General features: G+C 40.2%; 1 protein-coding gene across 1 annotated transcript in view; it reads right to left on the bottom strand.

The window, feature by feature from the left end:
• Nucleotides 1-1,342: 1,342 nt before the first annotated feature.
• The window catches only part of LOC129369520 (mothers against decapentaplegic homolog 3), a 28,905-nt gene continuing 10,102 nt past the window's right edge, over nt 1,343-20,145 (bottom strand). Inside the window, exons 2-8 of the mRNA XM_055044993.1 lie at nt 11,104-11,297; nt 10,834-10,968; nt 10,060-10,185; nt 7,744-7,956; nt 7,530-7,667; nt 6,168-6,312; nt 1,343-3,796 (exon numbers count right to left, since the gene is read on the bottom strand). Of these exons, the coding sequence (XP_054900968.1) occupies nt 3,673-3,796; nt 6,168-6,312; nt 7,530-7,667; nt 7,744-7,956; nt 10,060-10,185; nt 10,834-10,968; nt 11,104-11,297 (1,075 nt within the window). The 3' untranslated portion in view covers nt 1,343-3,672. The remainder of the gene's footprint in view (nt 3,797-6,167; nt 6,313-7,529; nt 7,668-7,743; nt 7,957-10,059; nt 10,186-10,833; nt 10,969-11,103; nt 11,298-20,145) is intronic.

Below are 20,145 nucleotides of genomic sequence, written 5' to 3'. Positions count from 1 at the left end.
ATAATAAAGAAAACTTTCAAAGAAAAGGACATGATGTGAAACACTGGGCTGCATGGGGGCGCCCTCGCTGCTGCAACTGTTTTTGTTGTGGAAAGGCACCAAAGGATTTGTCAGCATTCGTGACTAATGGAGACAACATGGTCTGATGTTTTTTTTCTTTTTTTTAAAGGAATGCATTAGTGTATTTTCTCTCATTTGATTTTCTCATGCAGACAAAATGTGACGATGGTGGACTGGCTCAAACCGCGTCTGGCAGTGCACTTCCCTGTCTATACCTGAAGGGCATCTAAACAAAGCCAGCGTTTATGCTTCGCATCAAGTCAGTCTTTTTTTTTTTTTTTTGTGAACAGAAGCGATTATGCATTCAGCTGACGAGCTCTACAGACATAAGAAACAATAGTGTCTGCTGTGGGTCTGTGATAAGTTTTTGTTTTTATTCCTGGAGACTAAATTGTTGAGGAAATATTGTACTCAGTCTTTAACTTACCGTGTTTAAAGGTAGGAGTGCCAGATTATATTTTTGGCTTTGATGAAATTTTTCAAGCCTTTGTGTTTTCATGGCGGCAGGATCAAAGAAGATAAAATCGAGTAAGAACCGGAAAGCCTGGACTTTTAAGCGTAATCCACCTATTTTTGATCATGCGTCATCCGTTGCAGACTCAAAGAAAAGGACATGATGTGAAACACTGGTTCACATCATTGAGCCTATTGAGCCCAAGAGTCAAAAGCATCGTCGTCGATTTCGGATAAAGTTGAAGAACTTTCTAGTTGGCTCTTCTTTGTCATTATTCTGTTCACTTTGTTCAGCTCACCTGTACAACTGGCAGCAAAACCTTGACTCCTCCAAACACACTTCTCGTTGTGACCAAAGAGCTCAATCTTTGTTACAGTTGACTATAAAACCGTCCTCTGTTAGGCTTTTTGGTTTGTCCGTGTTAGCAGCTGAAGGTTTCAATTGTGCTTTTATGAAGTAAGGGTCTTTTTTGGGGGTCAAAACCTCAGTAAATGTCACGATGGACGGACACGGCTTTTGACAAGTTTGATCTCAAACGGGACGATCTGGTCCTGACGTAAGGCGCTCTGTTTGTTGTACTCAGGCTGTTTGGTGCTTGTGGGCCTGATGAGTCATCAAGACCATAATGAGTGGCTGTAGACTTCTTATTGTGTCTTTATGAGCAAACAGGATCTACCCACAGGATCTACCCACAGGATCTACCCACAGCACAGGGGTGATACAATCTAGTCGGTAGCTCTGATGATCAATATTGAATCCATTCCTAGATAGAAAAGAGTTCAGGAATAAATTAAAAGCACAAGTAAAATATACTGCATCCACAATAGGTTTCAGCTCAAGTTTGAGATTTTATTTGTAGATCAACAGAAATGCACAAAAATACAAAGCATCACATCTACTTTTTTTTTAAGCAGGTGTGGAAAAATGGAAAGAAAAAATGTTTACAAGAAATCTAAAAAGACCAATTCAGGACCGTAAACTGCCACTAATGATAACAACAGAAACTTTGAAATGGAAGAAACAAACACGACGGCTATAACCTTCAGAGTGTATCAAAAAGCACAAATTTGCTTTTAAAACATTCCCTTCAGGGTAATTACATCAACCACAAGGGTTTTAAGATCCCAACAGAATCAGGGCTGCTGCGTTCAAGGACACGAGAAGCCGGCTTGTTTCAGACTGGTAGATGCTACTGTTTCTGAAACAAACCAACACTTTGACAGTTTACACGATTAAAAACGATCGCTCAGGATCGGCCCGCGTACGTGTAATGGCACTATGTCGCTGCTTCTTCTTCTGTTGCAGATTAGCACCAATGGGGTGCCATTAACATCAAGGGCCAGGTTCATGTAAATAAAGAGAAAACAAACATATTGTTCATGCACGCCCACTGAGTCTTTGTCTAGTGTTATAGAACCAGAAGGAAATTGATCCACTTCCACCTGAGTGGGTGGGTGAAAGAAAATGGGTTCAAAGCTGTGACTGTTTTTTATAATTTTGCAACAGCTTTGACCAAGTTTTCTTTTTTTTTTTAATTTGTTCTCCTGCTTCTAAATCCATCAACATTATGAAGGTTAATGGTCACAATTAAACACCTTTACATTGTATATGTACAGACACCTGAAAATCATAATATATATATATAAAAAACAATTAAGACACTACTGTTATTTACACGCTGCTGCAGCACGTATCCCTTTATAAAAAGCTTAAAACAAATCTGCTCATGTTAACGTGTAAAATATATTTTTAAAAAATTTTTTAAAAAAATCCAACAACCCAGACCTGCCTGCAGTGTTTTCTAACCTCCAACAAACAACTTGGACCTGGGCTAATCTTGCAAAAAGAAACAAAACAAAACAAAAAAAAAACAAACATAATATTTGCAGAAATAAACTGAAATTCTCACGAGAGGGTTAACTTCTCTTTTCCGTTATTTACGATTCAGATGTTTCTGTTTTTCTCCAGTCTTGAATGTGAAAAAAGTCGGCGTGGCTAAAAATACGACCAAAGCCAAATCGCTAACAAAGCAGAGGCCTCTTCCTGCTCTCTGAACACATCAAAGCTTTCTGCACATCACACTTACGAATGTGCAGCTCTGCCACTGAAAAGTGTGAAGAATACAACGCGTGGTATTTTCAAGTCCCGTTTCGGTACATGTACAATCGAAAATGACGCAAACAACATTTCTGCAAAGTGGAGAGGCTTCCTGAAAGTAACGCATGTTAAACATCTAATCTCCATATCTGCATGCTGGAACATTGACTTTATTTATTTATTTTTTTCTTTTCAAACACAAGTGCATTTCTCCTCCTGGTGACGTTTAGTGAGATTCACTGTCTCTCAGTACTCCTGTAATGTTTTATAGAGTTTTACTTCCTGTTCTCTCCTCATGAATCCTTCAGAATCTGTTGGTGGTCTGACTGACATTTTAAGTGCTGGCGTAAATCTTCAAACTAGCAAAGCTGACTCCTTTTGATGTTGTTTACACCAAAAATCTATTGTTTGTTTACCCAGAATAAGAGCTGCGGCATAAAATGAAAGTATAAAGCCGCAACAAATGCTTCTACCCTCTTTGCAGTACATTCCTACAGACGGTGCTAACTTAGGTATTAAATAAATCACTTTCAGTCTGTTTCATTGTTTTACATCTACAGAAGTCTTCATAAGCTAAGAAATGCCCCAAAACAAGAAAGTCAAGTGAAATGTATTTGCCATGATCTTACATGTTTTTTTTTGTTTTTGTTTTTTTCTATTTGGGGACACAATAATAATAATAATAATAATAATAATAATAATAATAATAAAAATTATTTATCAAATCTACTGTTCAATTTAAAATCTGTACAAAAATATGAACAGCAAATTTCAATCAAGCAAGAAAGAAAAAACAAAACAAACGTAAAGTTTCTGGCTTGAGGATGAAAACTAAATTAATGTGTTGAGATCCTATTAACGACTTTAATGCACTTTGTCCCCTTTTTGCCACAAACACAAAGTGTTTTCAAAAGTGCTTCTGACAGCAGGTGTGGAGGTGGGGGGAGCAACAAGGAGTGTCTGAATGAAAGGAGGAACAGAATGCAACGTCGGGATGAACGGGGGGGGAATGGGGAGGGTGCGGACGTGGCGTGTGAGAAATGAGCGGACGAAGGACGTCCCTAAGAGACGCTGGAGCATCGAATGTTCGGGGAGCCCATTTGAGTGAGCACCTTGTCGAGCCACTGCAGGGGGCCGTTCAGATGCAGCTCGATCCAGCAGGGGGTGCTAGTCACTGTCTGCCGCCTGCAAAGGGAAGAAGAGGATGGACAGACGTTAACCCTGCAGAGCCAGCTGTGTGGAGGCGAGTCAAGCCTCACAAATAGAATCTAGAGAGTTTTGCTCAGTTCTTAGCAGAAATAAAAAAGAGACACATGATCTGTTTTCTCAGTGAAAGGATTCATATTAACAAAAAGTAACAAAAGCTGGGATCAGTGCATGAATGGAGCTCTGGGCGCATGAAGGAACACCAGGAGCTCCTTTACAAATCTGCAGAGAAATTTGTATATTTTCTTTTTTTTTTTTTTGTATTTCTGGACATTTACATACAAAGTGCTGAGTTTAAACCTGCTTGAGTCTTATGATTTGTTGGTTCCACAAATTACGGAATAACACAATAACCAAATAATGTGTTTCCAGACCTCGTATGCTGCTTTTGTGACAACAGAAGTAGCGCACCTCGACTCTATTTCAACATCTGTAACTTTGTCAAATGAGAAATGGTGAGTTCAAAACTAAATACGGATCATTTAAAGCATGTTTGTGGGTTTCATAGATTCATTTGGTTTAGAACCAGATTGAGAGGCACATGGCCACATTATTATTTGTTTTTTAATAATGGTTAACAGTATGTTAGTGAGAAAGCAAAATACTAATGATTATGTTTAAAGTCACATTTTGGGGGGGGGTTGCCTGCGATCATTTAATTATAATAGAAAAGTGTGTTAATGCTGTGACCTGCAGACAAACATTCTGTTTTTTAATGCACAAGCCAAAAAGTGGAACAAGAGGAGTTAGAAGGGAGAAACCTTCAGTATAGGAAACGCTTAAAGAAAAGATCGGCTGCAATAATCTGGTGTGTGTGTGTGTGTGTGTTACATGAAAGTTTGATCTATCAGTGCTGCAAGAACCACACCTGCTTCCTCACTCAGCCAAAAGGCACTGCAGAGATGTGACAACTCTGACACATGCATCATTTCCCTTTTCCTGTCATTTGCATTTCGCTCTGGTTGTTTTTTGTCAATTGCTTTTCTGTAGGTTTTTGTTCTGTTGCATACTTTTTCAATCTTCATGCTAAATAGAATTATTTTTGTCTGCTTTTTTCCCCCTAATTTCCTTCCAATATGTATTTGAATTGTTGTTTTTTTCCCCCAAATAATTTAACTGGAGCAAAAATAGACAGAGGGGTTCAAAATGAATGACCAGTGAAAACAGAGAGAGTGGAGGAGGCAGAGAGAGAAAGGCGGGCCTTGCTCGATCATGTAACCTGAATCCTGTTTTTAAGTGTCTCCACATGTCAGCGTTTGGTCACGACACGAGCGTTGAGCAGTCGCTCGCAGCACCGAGGTCTTTCCCTGGCGGAAAGCGGCTCTGTCGGGGCCAACTTTCAACCAATCCGTCCCACTATCAGTGAGTCAGAGTGTGTGGAAAAACGAGAGGGGACCGAAGGAGGGGAAACTCTGACATCTCTTTTTGACATAGCACATGTGTCTCTGCGTGTGTGTGTTTAAAAATAGTCGGGCGTGCCAGCAAGGGGCCTGGCTGTATTGACGAGACCTCGGTGACGTCATGCACCGGATTCACCAGAGTGTGAGCAGATGTGAGTGGGGGCGGCTGGATTGTGGGGCGTGATTCACAGTCTGTTCCTATTGTCTGTGTTTTTACACACACACACACACACACACACACGCGTGCACACGCACACATCTGTACTATATTGCCATAAGACTGTCAACAAAACTCCAGGGACAAAGATGAGGTTTGCTTAGAATAAAGTGGGAAATGTCATTGAAACCAGTCTAATTTTGTTACCTGTGAAGATTCAATTGTTGACACAATACGTTTGTTTTATTGCAACTTTTCAAACTCAAGAAAAAAAAAGAAAATACAGTTTCTGTCCATGTATTTATTTTTAATAATCCAAAGTATTTTGCTACTACCTTTATTGCCGAATGTAGAAAATGCAAAACATTTGGGGAACTAGTAATTTACTATAGTAATTTTTTCATTTTTAGCAAGAATGCAGATATTATAGAAGAGTTTCACTGACCTTTTTCAGAAGTTTTAGGAGATTCTGCCAAAATATGCACAATTAAACTTGGGATTTTGATGGTTTATGAATGCTTTTCAGTGTTTGGATAAAGTGACTTAGCCTACACATGTAGTGAAAGACTAAGAAAGGCCCTAAAATAGGATGCTACTATTTTCGGGCTGGTCAGGATTTTATATAATCAGTCAAATCAATATATGGTGGTAAACTTGGTAGTATTGCAGTGTTGCAAACAGTAACATTCTACATATAACCATTTCTGAACCTCACTAACCACATTCTCTCCTATAATTCTGTAATATGCTGCTCCAACATCACAATTTAACCGCCGGTCAAACTCGGGTTCACCTGTATTCGGCTCCCCAGCCCTTGACGAAGCTCATGCGGATGGTGCACATCCTGGTGAGCTGGTAGACGGCCTCGAATCCCTGGTTGACCGACTGAGCCAGCAGGGCAGCGAACTCCTGGTTGTTGAAGATCTTCAAGTTGCATCCTGGAGACAAACAACGAGCCGAGTTACGTCAAGGAACCAAAAGCAGCCAAAGGCCAAGCGGTTACAGATGGCTTGATTCAAATTCAGAGAATGTGGGAAGCCACCCTGCGCATAAAACTGGAAGTGACAAGTGTTTCTCCTTTTGACTTATTCTTTTGTTTTTCTGACTGTTTTGTTTACCAGGGAAACGAATAACTAGTAAGTTCAGCTTTGACGTATTAAGAAACACTTAAAAATCCAGGCTCAATTCAGGCACTAGTGAAACGGAAAATATTGTTTAACTGGAGGAAACCTGATAGGGTCTTTTGGGGTAGTGCTGCTCTGGACTCTGACTTTTAGTGTCCTGGGTGTGATGTGTACAGGCCACATCTGTTCTGCATCATCCAGTTTATACAATTAGATTAGATTAATCACTGTTTCACTAATGAGATGCTGCAGTGTTGTCAGCTTTGTTATGGATTCTGAGAAGTGTTTTAGAAAAGGACAATTTGCATCAGACCTATGTAAACTTCTTACTTTTTTGATTGGAAATGATAAAGCTTCACTATAAATTTGTCGCCAGCAATTCAGCAGTGGTCAGACTTTGAATAGAGAACCTGTAAAACAAATATAGTGTAAAGATGGCTGAGACCACAAATAATTAGATTAGTCAGAATCAATCGATTACTGAAAGAATTTTCAACTAATTTAGTAGTTGATTAATTGTTTAAATAAACAAGAAGAACTCTTGTACAGTACCCAGACTGTACAAGAGTTGATTTATTTGTTGATTGCCTCATTAATACAGTTTTAACTTTGTATAAAATGCTTCGGTGGTTGAATGAAAATTATGCAAAATGTGCCAGTTGTTTTACCCGATTAATCCATTAATCATCAGAATGATCATTAGTTGCAGACACAAACGGACCGAATTTCAAAACAATGCACTGGTAACGAGGTCCAGAAAACAAAAGAATTTTCCATATTTAAAATCCTTTCCAAACATCTGTTAAATAGAGCTGAAAAACACTTAAATCAAACTCCAGGCTTTTGCAGAATTTTTTGGGAACAATTAAAATCGCAGAGCGCGCCTGTGAAAGCTTTCTGGCTGCCCGATTAGAAGCGTCTGTGAGCTAATCTGTGACGAGTGAATTTTCCATCCACCTCCTCCTGGTTTTCTGTAACACACTCCATTCATTCTTCAGTTTTTCCACAGTCGCTCTGAAGTTGTCACACACCTGGGGGGATCTTGCAGACCGTGGCGGGGTGCCAACCATAACGCTGATTACAGTTGGGGCTCTGGACGAAGATAGCGCTGTCACTGAGACACTCTGCAAACACCTCTCCTCCGATGTAGTACAGCCGCACGCCGCGACCTTAGAGGGAACAGAGACAGATGTCACAGCGGGAAGCAGATATTGGACTGATTTCAACGGGAGCGATGAGGCCCACCTATGTGTCGGCGGGTTAGCTCCACCGCTGCATTGCGGTTGACGTTGGACAGCAGTCCCAGGCAGAAACGCTCGGAGTTGGAGGGGTCTGTGAATCCGTCCACCGTCAGCGAGGGCTGCGAGGCGTGGAAGGTCTCTCCTACTCGCTGGTTCAGCTCGTAGTATGAGATGGAGCACCAGAAGGCCGGCTCACAGTAAGTCACAGGGTGGAGATCTGAGACAGACGCAGAGGAACAGCGCTTAGTAAACACTGTAGCTTTTATTTACTCTAAAGCAGTGCTTCTCAAATAGTGGGGCGGGCCCCCTTTGGGGGGCGCGGTGCGATACCTGGGGGGGCGTGTGATCCTGGGGAACAGGCTTTTTTTGGCCGTACTAGTAGAAAGTGTAATTGCGCACAGTAGGCGGCAGTGGCGCTCTCATTGTTACTTCTGTCACGTTTGCGACAGTGCAACATTTACGACTTACAAGACAACAGGTTTGCCTTGGTTGGCAGTGTTAAGTCAACAAAAAGCTCCGACTGCGTTCTGTCTATGGCGTCCGTTATTCAACAACCCCCAACATGAAAAAGTTTTTAACAGGGATGAAAAGAAAAGCGGAGAGAGACAAAGATAATGAGACAACAGAAAGTCAACCGAAAGCTAAGAAGAGGAAATACGACGAAGCGTATTTAGCGCTTGGCTTCACTGTGACTACAGTTGGAGAAGAGGAAAGACCGCTGTGTTTGCTGTGTCTAAAATGCTCGCAGCGGACAGCATGAAGCCAAATAAATTAGCGCGTCACTTAAATACGTTACATCCCAATCACGCCGATAAGCCGCTAGAGTTTTTTCAGCGAAAACGTGCTGAATATTGCCAACAGTCATCCCGCTTTGTGAAGGCTACTTCAGTAAACCATCGAGCGCTGCTAGCATCATATAAGGTGGCGTACCAAATTACGCAGTGCAAAAAGCCCCACACCATAGCAGAGGAGCTGATACTGCCTGCAGCAGTAGACATGGATTTATTTATTTTTAATTTCAGGCATTGATGCACTTAAAATCTTTCTGTTGCAGACTTAAAACACGATTTAATAAAGTTATTCTTTGTAAGTTTGACCATATGTCTTTCTTTTTTTCTTTAATGTTAATGAAAAAATGTTATGCAGAGATGGATAGTCACGGTGGGGAGTGGGGGGCGCGAATAGTTTTCTTCTTGCTAGGGGGGGCGTAACGGAAAATAATTGAGAAGCACTGCTCTAAAGTAATGCCAAACTAAACAAATTTAGAGAGGAAATGAGATAAAAGACAGGAAAGATGGCGCACAAATGAAACAGGGATTCTGTGGATTACACCAACTCAAATTTAAAAGTTTATACAAATAAAACATCTTAAATATCAGTTTTAGGGGCCTAAAACTGACATTTCTGGGGGGGGTTTGTGATTCTTGGCAGCAGCTTGTCCCATAGCATATGGCTTTCTACAGCCTTATCAAGGTTTTTTGCACAGAATGCACTTACTCTCGTATGGACTGGGCTAACATTTAGCCCAGTCCATGAATTTATATTCACCTGCGAATGAATTTACATTCATCCATGAAAGACGCTAAAAGTTAGCTGCCTAACTTTAGCAGCTTGTTATTGTTGGCCTTCACCACCTCGAGACACGGTGACAAGATCTGCACGCGACTCAAAACTTTTTCCTGATTGAAAATTTCCATAAGAAAAAAAATTACATAGCCATGCAAAACTTAAGACTTGTAATTAATGTACTTAAGGCCAACTTGCATTTTTTAAAATGAATTAATGAAATTTTAAGGCCTTAATTTTAGATACATGTATTTAAACATTTTTAAGGATGTGCGGCCATCCTGAGAAAAATGGCTCCAGCTGGCAGCCGACGGAGGAAAAAAAACCTCAGAGTCATACGCTGCTTCCCAGAAACTTTGTCCAAACAAAGCGACGAAACTCAACCCTCACACATGGGATGCCAGAGACAAAAAAAGTAAGATTACAGGCTCATCCTTGGTTGCTTTCAGTGAAGTCAACTATTTCTGGTATAACTGCAATGCGGAGCCGCTTCTGGAAGCTTCAACGTGTCCTGCCAAATCAAGTAGCAAGGCAGTCTCCCAGATGTTTTCTTATGATGACAGAATAAACATTGGGTATCTTTAGTGTGGACCAAACACTGCCTTGGTCTGTGCAACTGCTCACAGGGTGGGCGTGAAAGACAAAGGATTCTTTCATCACCTCATTTCCTCTCACCAAAACCAAACAGACAATTCCCACAGGGGGGGTATTAAACACTAACACAAAGACAGACACACAGACAAGCGGTTCTCACCGAGGTTACTGTGTGTGGGTGAAACAGGGTTAGGTGACAGGTTTGGGGAGCTCGTGTCCATGCTGTGTGTCATCTGGTGATCGCTGGTCTCTCCATCTTCACTGAGGTAGCCAGGCGGCGGCGTTTCTGAGGCACAGGAGAACAGAATGGACGCAGAGGTATTAATGCGTTTCATTCAAACGTTTAACAGAGGATGCAACATTTTTTCTGGAGTCATTTCTTAAAAATCAAGACAAACAGATTTAATTTATATTTTTAAGTAACAGTTTTGTTAACTTTGCAGCTAAAGTTCAACAGACATGAGGTGAAGGAGCGACAGCTTCATGCATTCTGCCTCTTCAGACAACCATGAATGGCACAGATCTTCTAAGTGAATTACAAAAGAATAAAAAAATAAAATTAAATCTCAGAAGCAAACAGAGCTCATCTCAATTAACTAAACCTCTGAAAATTAAAAGAACAACTTCCTGTTGAGGTTGTTTACAGAGATTAAACTAAAGGAGGTTTCTCCCTGCACAGAGGTTCCCTTGCACTTTTCTGTCTCAAATTAAAGATCTCATCAAGGTGCTGTAATCACAGCTTTTCAAATGTGCTAAAAAGGTACGGCAGAAACTCTACTAATGTCTCATGTACATAAAATGTTCTAAAAGACTTCTTTGGGAATCAGCTACTCATGAAATTCCTCAGAATGTCTTGAACTGAATCTTACAAGCTTGTGTAGACAGACCATAAACCCGCCTTTGGTGTGAGTCAACTTTGGAAGCTCGCTGATACCTGGTATGTAGTTGCTCTGGGGCTCAATGCCAGCAGGGAAATTGGTGTTTTCAGGGATTGAATGGCTGTAGTCGTCCAGTGGCGGGAACTCGCTGGGGATTTCTGTGTGTCTGGGCACCAGCACCGGCGGGAGGACTGAGACACAAATGGAGAAATGTGCAGATCAGAACGTAGCGAGAGTTGCATTAAGAATAAATGAAAAACTAAAAATAAAGTGGTTGCATAGCACGGTTTCATAGCACAGGTCTGTTTCAAGATTAGCAGTCATACCTGGCGTCTCTACTCTCTGGTAGTGGTATGGGTTGACGCACACCTCGTCCTTCTTCGTGTGGAAGGCATATTCGCACAGCTCCACGGCTCGCAGCTCGTGGTGAGACTGCAGGTCGGGCCAGCGCCACAGCCGGCAGTAGATGACGTGAGGCAGACCCTTCCTGTGAGATACTTGCAGGCGGCCATCCAGAGACCTGCAGAGAGGTGCAAAAGAAGTCTGTCAATGACATGTGATGCTTAGAGCTACATTCAGATAAAACGTTCACAAGAAAAACAAAACTGTGGCTGCTTTTGTTCTAAAAGGGTTCTAAAAGGAGCGCTATTGAACTTCTCCCCAAATAAAAACAAGCCATAGTGTCAATTAGAAACTCGTACAGAATGACTCACGGCCAATAAGAGTAATAAAGAAGTAAGAAAATATCAAATCTAATCATATCTACTTCTTGTTGTATGGAAGAGTGTGATATGTTAAGTTTGTTTGTATAGCACATTTCAGCAAAGTGCTTTACATCATAAAAACATCACCAACTTTTGAAACAAGCAATAAATGTTACATTTTGTCAAAGTCATCAAGCAACTACACATCAAATATGATGATCAGTTCTACTAATCAAAGGCAAATCTAAACAGATGGGGTTTTAGCCTCAACTTAAAGAAACTCTGTTCCGGAGGTTTTGCAGTTTTCTGGAAGTTTGTTCCGGATTAGTGATGTATAGAAACTGGATGCTGCTTCTGCTGTGTTATGATTGTTGAACCCTCCACCCTCCGCCCACCCAAAAAAACAATGAATTTGCTTTAGATGACAATTATTCCTCTTATTCACAGTGCACTGAAATATATTCCTCCCATCTCATAGATAAAGCTTGTCAAGTCCACTAAAGTGCCAGATAAAGCAAACAAAGCAAACACCAGTCTTGAATAGGTGCTTAGTGCTCTAAAACGACCTACCCCTGATGAGAACACAAACTCTCAGTACATTTCATGTGACGTAGTGTCTAATAATAAAAGAGTGGAAATGAGATTACAGTATGGGTAACAGGAATTTCATTGTCTTGTAAAACATCTGCCCTCATCTGGGATAGAAAGCTACTGGCAGAAGGATTTAGGTCAGCAGATAGCATAGGGCTGTTGTTTGACACAATGGGTTCGCACAGCCTCTTCTTTTTGAGCACAATGTCCTGTGGCAGAAAATATAAATAAATGAAATAGCCGCTAAGCTCGCCGTGTTATGCAAGAGTCAACGACCGCATCCATGTCACTGTCTCACCCACTGCAGACTAACCATGACCAAGGGTCAACGGCTTTAACTAAAAACCTTTTTATAGGGACAAATATCAGCTCCAAACAAAGACCAGGACATTTTCTGTCTTTCTACTCAAAGGTTGGCAACTTCTACTTAATCCATGCTGTAACAGGCAAGTTGAGTTTCAAATTTTCATGGCGAAAGCTTTTACTCACACTGTTTGTTTTTTAAAAGTGCTTTAAAAGATGTGTGTGTGTGTGTGTGTGTGTGGAGCTTTAGCTAAAAATATGCTCTCAAATAAATATAACTACAGACTGAATGAAATCAGATTTTTACAACTAAATCCTGGAGTAGGACATTATGGGAGGGAATTTTTTTTAAAAAGGAATCGAACCATGCAGTCACTAAATTGACTATGGCTGCTTTTTTGGTCACCTTAGTGATGAATTTACACCAAAAGGCAACAATACCTTAATTTATCTCTCTCTCTCATGTGTGTATGTGCCAGCAATGCTGTGTGTTTGATGCAGCAGAGGAAGCAGTGACAAAATGTTTTCTGGGATCATGATAGCAACACCAGGAGTTTCCTCTGTCTAGCATGTGGTAGATAAGACAGTCTGGCTGACAATATGGCTGCTCTCTGCTCACAGAACCTTAGTGACAAACAACTCAGCTCAGTGCAGACTTTGGCTTTGGATTACAGTTTGTGGTAGACGTTCAACAAACGTGATAGATGTGGCTGCTGCGCGAAGTACAATCTGAAAACTTTCACAGAGTTGGTAAAATATCCAACTCTGTGAAAGTTCTGAGGTTTGATGAATTCAGGTGCAAAACTCTGCAATAAAAGTTTCCTCTGCTGTTAAAATAAATTGGTAACAAATCCAAAGTTAAACCTGTAACAAAAGACAAAAAAGAAAGATTTTGTAAAAAATACACTTGTGACTGTGGTTCCTTTTTTCTATTTCAGTGATCCTGTTATGTCATATTTTGTGATGAATAACTGAGTTTGCTTCCTTTCACCAAATTTCATAACCTTGTGTTGTTTATGACCGATTGCAACAGAGTTTCAGGCCTTTTCGTACCTCAGGAAGCTTATTTCAAACCATATCTGTAAATGTGGTCAGTCGAGTCTGTGACAGCTTATAAAAATAATTTACTTCAATCAGACAATGGAGATATGAGACGGCTTTGAAGAGGGTTTCTCAAATGTCACCGTGATACGAGAGAAAACATGTATAAAGGGCAGTGACGACAAATTTAATTCAAAAAAATCAAAACTTCTGAAAGTGCAAAAGGGGAAAGAGGAGGTGTTAGGTCATATTTTAAGCTGCTCTTGCTCTGTTATGATAGAAACATTAGTCACACAGTGTTGATCTGATGTCATTACTGTATGTGTTCGATCTGTGCTGATCAAGGAGAGTTTTCTGGGCCTGAAATAGAGTTATAAAGTAGCAATAGTTAGGTTTACAGGACACAAAAACAACAATATCCCATGTTTGTTTACTTTTATCAGTTGTGTGCAGACAGCCTTTCAAATTTAGCATTTGAACTGCTGGCGCTGATCAGCAGAGATGTTTTTATAACCCCTTGAAGGCAGGAACAGAGTAAACTCAGGTATGTCCAGCAGACACAGGAAACCATGAACTTGAAGAGTCCAGCTTCTTACTCTCCACAATCACTTTACCCTCTCATATGTTGGTTAGTGTGATTCAACCAGAAGCCACAGGCAGAATATAATTACAGGCTGAATGGGACCTGGTTGAGAATCACCTCCAGCACAATATTAATCACTTTTGCTGTTTAGAGAACGAGACAGATTCAGATCCTGCAAAACAGTTTAGGATGATTTAAGGCTCCCTGTTTGCCAGCTATGTCAAAAAGGGAAAGCAAAGGGGGGTGGCTGTGAGCCCAAATTCCCTGCTGGGCTCTGTTGTGTGTGTTTGTATGTTTTTCAGACTCAAGATTTCCAGGGCAAAGGTATAAAGCCCCCAAACACTAACAAAACAAGGCTATCTGATCAAGAGGTGATTCACTTTATAATCATTTGTGTGGAATCCAGATGGATATAGATACTGAAAGCGTAGTTAGGCAGCATACATTGTAGGAATGTATTGATGTATCAGCTTTTCCTGATCACTGTATTTTTAAATGATTGAGGTCACTGACCAAAATCAATTTTCTATTCCATGGACGTCCCATGTGCAAAGGCAACCATCTGGGGTTCAATTGCTAACCTTGGGACATTTTCTGCATGTCTACCCCCTTCTTCTCTCTGACCATCCTCAGTCTGATTGCTGTCAATGATGGCCACTCGTGCCATGAAATGGTTCAAAAGGAAAATGTTTAATTTTACACCCTCAGCAAGCCATCCAGTTGTAATTTGACCCTGGACAAAAAAAAAAAAAAAAAAAAAAATCAAGGGCATGAACATTTTTGTTGGATTTTACTTAAAAATCTTTTTCTTTTCAACCATAGCATACTCAAATGAAAGACTGTGTTGGTTGCTGCAGTTCTCTATCTGTGGCATCTATGACCTATTGTCCTTTAGACAGCTTTCAGTTTAGGAGAGAGCAGCTGAAACACCAGTGACTGAATATTCTGTAATCAAACGCAGAGTTCTAGCCAGGTCTGTCTTTGTGAAAGATTTATCTAATGTTGTCAATTAGATAATATCTTTAGAAACAATGAGATAGAATCTGAGACTGGAGTAAAGATTGCTATGCGTGTTTTCAGGATTTCAGACAAGATTACAAAGGAATCGCTGCATGTAACGATCTCCAACTTAAAGATGTTAACACCGAATCCATTAACTTGCTTTATTAAACAATTTCTAGACTTTAATGAAAGTTTTGCACATGTTGATAATTTTGACCAGTGGTAATGTACAAACTGTGTATCAGAATTGCAGAGTCTTAAGACTCTTCAGAAACTGGACTAAATAACAAAACTACACAACTACAAATAATAAGAAATATTAAGCATACTTCTTGCAAACAGATACAAACAATACACAGTTTTCTAAACTTAGATTTTGGCATTCAGATTCTGTTTAAGAAAAAAAAAATTAAGAAACTAAAATTGTCCTTTGGAGAATTTTGATTAATAGTTTCATAGTTTTCAAAACTTCTAAATTTGTACCGTGCACAAGATCCTAGTACTGAAACGAGAAACGAAGCCCGGAAGCCCATACAAGCGTCAGTTCTCCTTTAGAACATCCTGATTCCCTTTTTATTTTGAGAGAACAAGAGCTGGAGCTTTGATGCTGCTGTCAAAAGAGACAGAGAGAAACAAAATTGATGCCCAAAATGCAGAAAGCAGCAAATTGATATAGATTTGTTGCCAGAGGGAAAACTAAGCCATTGTCTGTGTGTTTCATGACCTGAAGCTGAGGGTCAACCTGACCTCACAGTCCATCAACATTTACATGCTTGTATAAATGGTGAGAATGACACAAAATAACTAGGATTGTTTTTATTAATGAACAAATATGAAACTTATCAATTTCAAGGAGCTCTTAAAAAATAAAACAGAAAATAAATATGCAGACGTATAAAGATTAGAGGAGGGATACATTTTTCATGTTTTTGGCTGACACACTGAGCAGACTCAGACGGAGCAGATTGAGCCTCACTAAGCTGGAAATGAGGGATGAGGGAGTAGGAGAGGGGGGCGCTGCTCAGTTGTGCTCAGAGGCATAACATAGAAACACGGCGTTCATGTGTTTGGGTTGGCAGTCGCCTGAAAAACACACCTCCCTGTGGGCTTGGACCTTTTAACATAGATTTTCTTTTTACAACTCCGCCAAGCTGCATGCACAAATTGCATTCTCAGATCCCTGAAAGATCACAGAGGACCTGGTGACAAACTCTCATCCGCAACTTTTTTGCCGTCTTTCAGGGCTCAATTTGAACAAAATGTATGTAGTTCAAAGGGTAAAATAGATTTTTAAGACTGCTACAATCCCATGAACGTCACTACTAGACACATTCTGCCCCATAAGAGCAAACAGGGTGATGGGCAACAACAGGAGGTGGTGGGGGGAGGCATGAGGGACAATAAGTCTGAACAGCTCAGGGCAGCTCAGAGTGTCTGTGACTGACCCCCACCTCCAGAGTGCGCCGTCTGTCCCCCAACTGAGGGGCGAGGGTGGGGGTAGGAAGCTGGAGCGTCTTTTGTGAATTTTATGTGTCTTTGATTAGTCGGTCAAGTTATGACCCACAGAGCTGCAATTCAGAGAGGTTTTCTCAGAGAAGCCCGTAAGCCCGACGGTTGGGTGGTAAAGCAGTTATTCATCCAGCAGCCCGCTGTTTTTGAGTTAAAAAATGTTTGAAGTTGACCGGAAATTTGAAAATATCACCTGATAATAATGTGCTGTTGAAAGATTAACACCTGAACACCAGCTTGATCCTCCAGAGAACTTCAACCGACATTTATATTCATTAACGTCCTTCACAAAATGTTAAATATAGGAATTAGCAGTGTCTCCACTGTCAGGCTCACTGAAATTGTTAGTCTTCTCCTTTACTCTTCTAGGATAATTGAAGTTATTATTTTAATTGTATTTTAGCATCATATCTACCTTGTAACCATTAGAAGTGGTGGATGTATAAGCAGGTTATTCCAAAGTGTGCATATGAGTAATGGCAACTTCATCACAAAGCAGGATCACAACAATAACAAAGAATGCCAGAGATAAAATCTTTTCACTGACACAGTGCATGTAATGTCACCTGGATCTCAACACAGAGAAGTTTTTGAATCGTCTTCAACATGTAGAGAAACTTGGATTTATCTAATGTACAAGATCTACTAATGAGCATTATGAAATATGTTTACTTAGCCATCTTTAACGATGTAATTCAGTAGCATATTTGTTAATGATGCATTTCCTACGATTGGGTGGAACTATAAAACACATAATTAAAAAAAAAAAAGAAAGAAATAGAAATGGACACAAGTTAGAATTTAATGCAGCAGTATGAAAAGAAAATATTTTTTTTATGTTTTTTTTTTTACATATGTGTTAAAAAGTGCCATTGAGGGTGATTGACAGTGGTAAGACCCTCCTCCTGGTTCTGATTGGTTGTTTCTGACAGACCAGTGAATTGTCATAAGTTTGACAGTAAAATTCAACGATTTGGTAACAATAGCTTAATATTATCTTATAGCTAAATAGCTAAGTTAGCATAAACATTTTGGCTTCCTGGCACAGACATACTTATACATATATTTATTTATTAAAACTCGTCTCAACTCAATCATGTCATCAACAGTTTAAAAGAATCAGTAAAATTTCTATGGCATTCATGCAGATAATGGCTGTATGTAAACTTCTGACTGTCACTGTATATCCCAGAGCAATGAGTCAGACCCCCTTTCTGTCTTGGGTAAATAAGACACACACTCGTATTACAGCAGCCTCTCCCTTCATCATGCACAGACATCCGATCGGAAAGATGTTTTGTCTAGAACGCCAGTGTCACCTGAGCGGTTTGGAAACATGTAGGGCCTTTCCTTTTCAAATTACATTTTCAATTAGAAAGTTTGGAGAAAACGCCTTTTTGTCACCACTAACCAGCAGCAATCAGCATCATCACTAAAAGGAAGTGCAGGAACCTTGGCTGGTGAAAGCATTCCAGCGGTAGTGAGACGAAAGCAGAGGAACATATTCCAAACACACCACCCACTCTCTCTGGAAAACCCATCAGACTTCTCCTTTTCTAACAAAGGGGGACTTGGGTGGGGGAGCAGGAGGACAACTGTAGACTGAGAGAAAAGTTTGACTGTGGCACATAGGTGATATCATAGTGTGCTGGGACTAGTGAAGGAGGCCCGAATGTGAAACACAAAACCAGCAGACAGACGATCAGCAAACCTAGACTACAAATAACAGTCTGGACGCAAAAACTGGGGAGGTGAAGGAGGGGAGGGAACCATTCGTTTTACTGCGAACGGTCAATGAGCTGAGCAGAATATCTGAACAAAATGATAAATTACTTAGCTATATTGAGGATATAAATCATACATCTTTCCATACAGATGGCAGAGACATTAAGTTTTATCCCTACAGATGGAAATGGTGGAGCCATGTCGACTGGTTCCCAATAATTAATGTTTGTTCATTCATTTGAAGTGATGCGTTATCCACACTCAGTGCAAAGCACGGCACAAAGTTAGAGTTCAGAAATACCAGTCGGTGTTTTCACGCCATATGGTTCGGTAGACTCGGTTCAGTTGGGGACCAAAATTGCAACCTTTGTGACATTTCAGCTGGTGCGGTTCGCTTTCAGACTATGTCAAAAGAACAAAACACTATGAAAAACCTGTTTACTCACTCGCCTGTGGAGACGCTGCACGAAGAACTATTGAAGAAAATGAGGAGAGCAACTTCCTTCCTCATGAAATCTAAACAAAAATGGAGTGGCATCAGATTTTATCAGTTGGAAGATTTCTCTTTTGACTTTGGTAAAAGATCGCAAGCCATTTCTCTAGCACTAGACTCTCACATTTGTTTTTGTTGTATTTACCCAGAATCCCCTGGGCTACAGTCCGCTTCCTACATTTGGAGCGGTTTTCAGTCCGCTTGCATCCACATATGCAATCAAAAAGCACCACAGCTCACTTCAACCAAACCAAGACCTACGTGTTTAGGAGGACCAGTTATCTTTTTTTGGTCCGCTTTAGTTCAATTGGGCATTCACACCTACCCATACAAGTCTGAGAGGCATTACACCAATGTGGACTAAAAAGGGCTGGTGTGAATGCACCCTAAAAAACTACTTTGTTGCAAATTAATATCAACTACTCAGCTGATATTGTTTTCCCATAACTTGTCACAACAATCCCTTGACATAGTGATTTAAAATCAAGAATTATGCACATTTTTAATTTGTTTTAATGTTTACTGATAAAATCAAGCATTTTCTTACTTTGCTGCACAGCTTACATTGTAGACAGAATATTTTCTGAGCTAACTGAGATGTGAAGAGAATGTCTAAGGACTTAATCAATCTGAATCAGCAGTGCCTATATCTGAATGAATGAAGCAGTTAATTATACAGTAAAAGTAGAACAATTTTGACAATCAATAAGTAAATAGCAGAAAATCATAACAGTTGTGGTTGGACTAGATGAATAATGTGCTCCATTTACGCTGAAACGATTCCTTGATAATTCGAGTACCTCGATTATTAAAATTCCTCGAGGAAAATGTACCTGCCTCGAAGCTTCGTTAATTTATGTATTATTATTTAGCGTACCGGAACATTATTTGCGTTGTGCAGAGCTCTAAATTCCGACTTTTCAAGTTCAGCCCGTGGGAATTTTATTGAATTATGATATTCTCCTCCAGGAACTGCTGGTTGAAAGCGAATGGCAGGAAGAGAGCTGCAGGAGTATTTATACAGGTGAGCAGGTAGACTGAACAGGTGGCTGAGTAGTTGATGCTTACAGTGCAAGTGTAGCTTTACGGAAGAACCGCACAAAAGGTTTTATATTATCCCGGTCTCAACAAACGGGTGGTAGAAATCACTGTGGTAGTACAAGGGTGGTAGCTTCTGAGTGTGATGAATAAAGGTGCCGTAAATATCCCGTATTGCTCTCCAGTCTACCAGTCGTACATTAGGTTTTTGGCTTGTTAAAGCATGCCAAGACTGTTAGGAGACAGACTGAACTGCAACAGCAAGACAAGTCATTTGGGTGTAATGTCAATCCAAGATCCGACTTCCAGTGGAAATGAAACTCGTCATCAGTCAATCAATCTCTCAAATATTCCATATTCATTTATTCAAACAGCTAAT

This window comes from Poeciliopsis prolifica, unplaced genomic scaffold (assembly GCF_027474105.1).
Source record: "Poeciliopsis prolifica strain line A6 unplaced genomic scaffold, Auburn_PproV2 SCAFFOLD021, whole genome shotgun sequence".
In the NCBI taxonomy this organism is placed as follows: Eukaryota; Metazoa; Chordata; class Actinopteri; order Cyprinodontiformes; family Poeciliidae; genus Poeciliopsis; species Poeciliopsis prolifica.
This window is presented reverse-complemented; position numbering and strand designations above follow the sequence as displayed.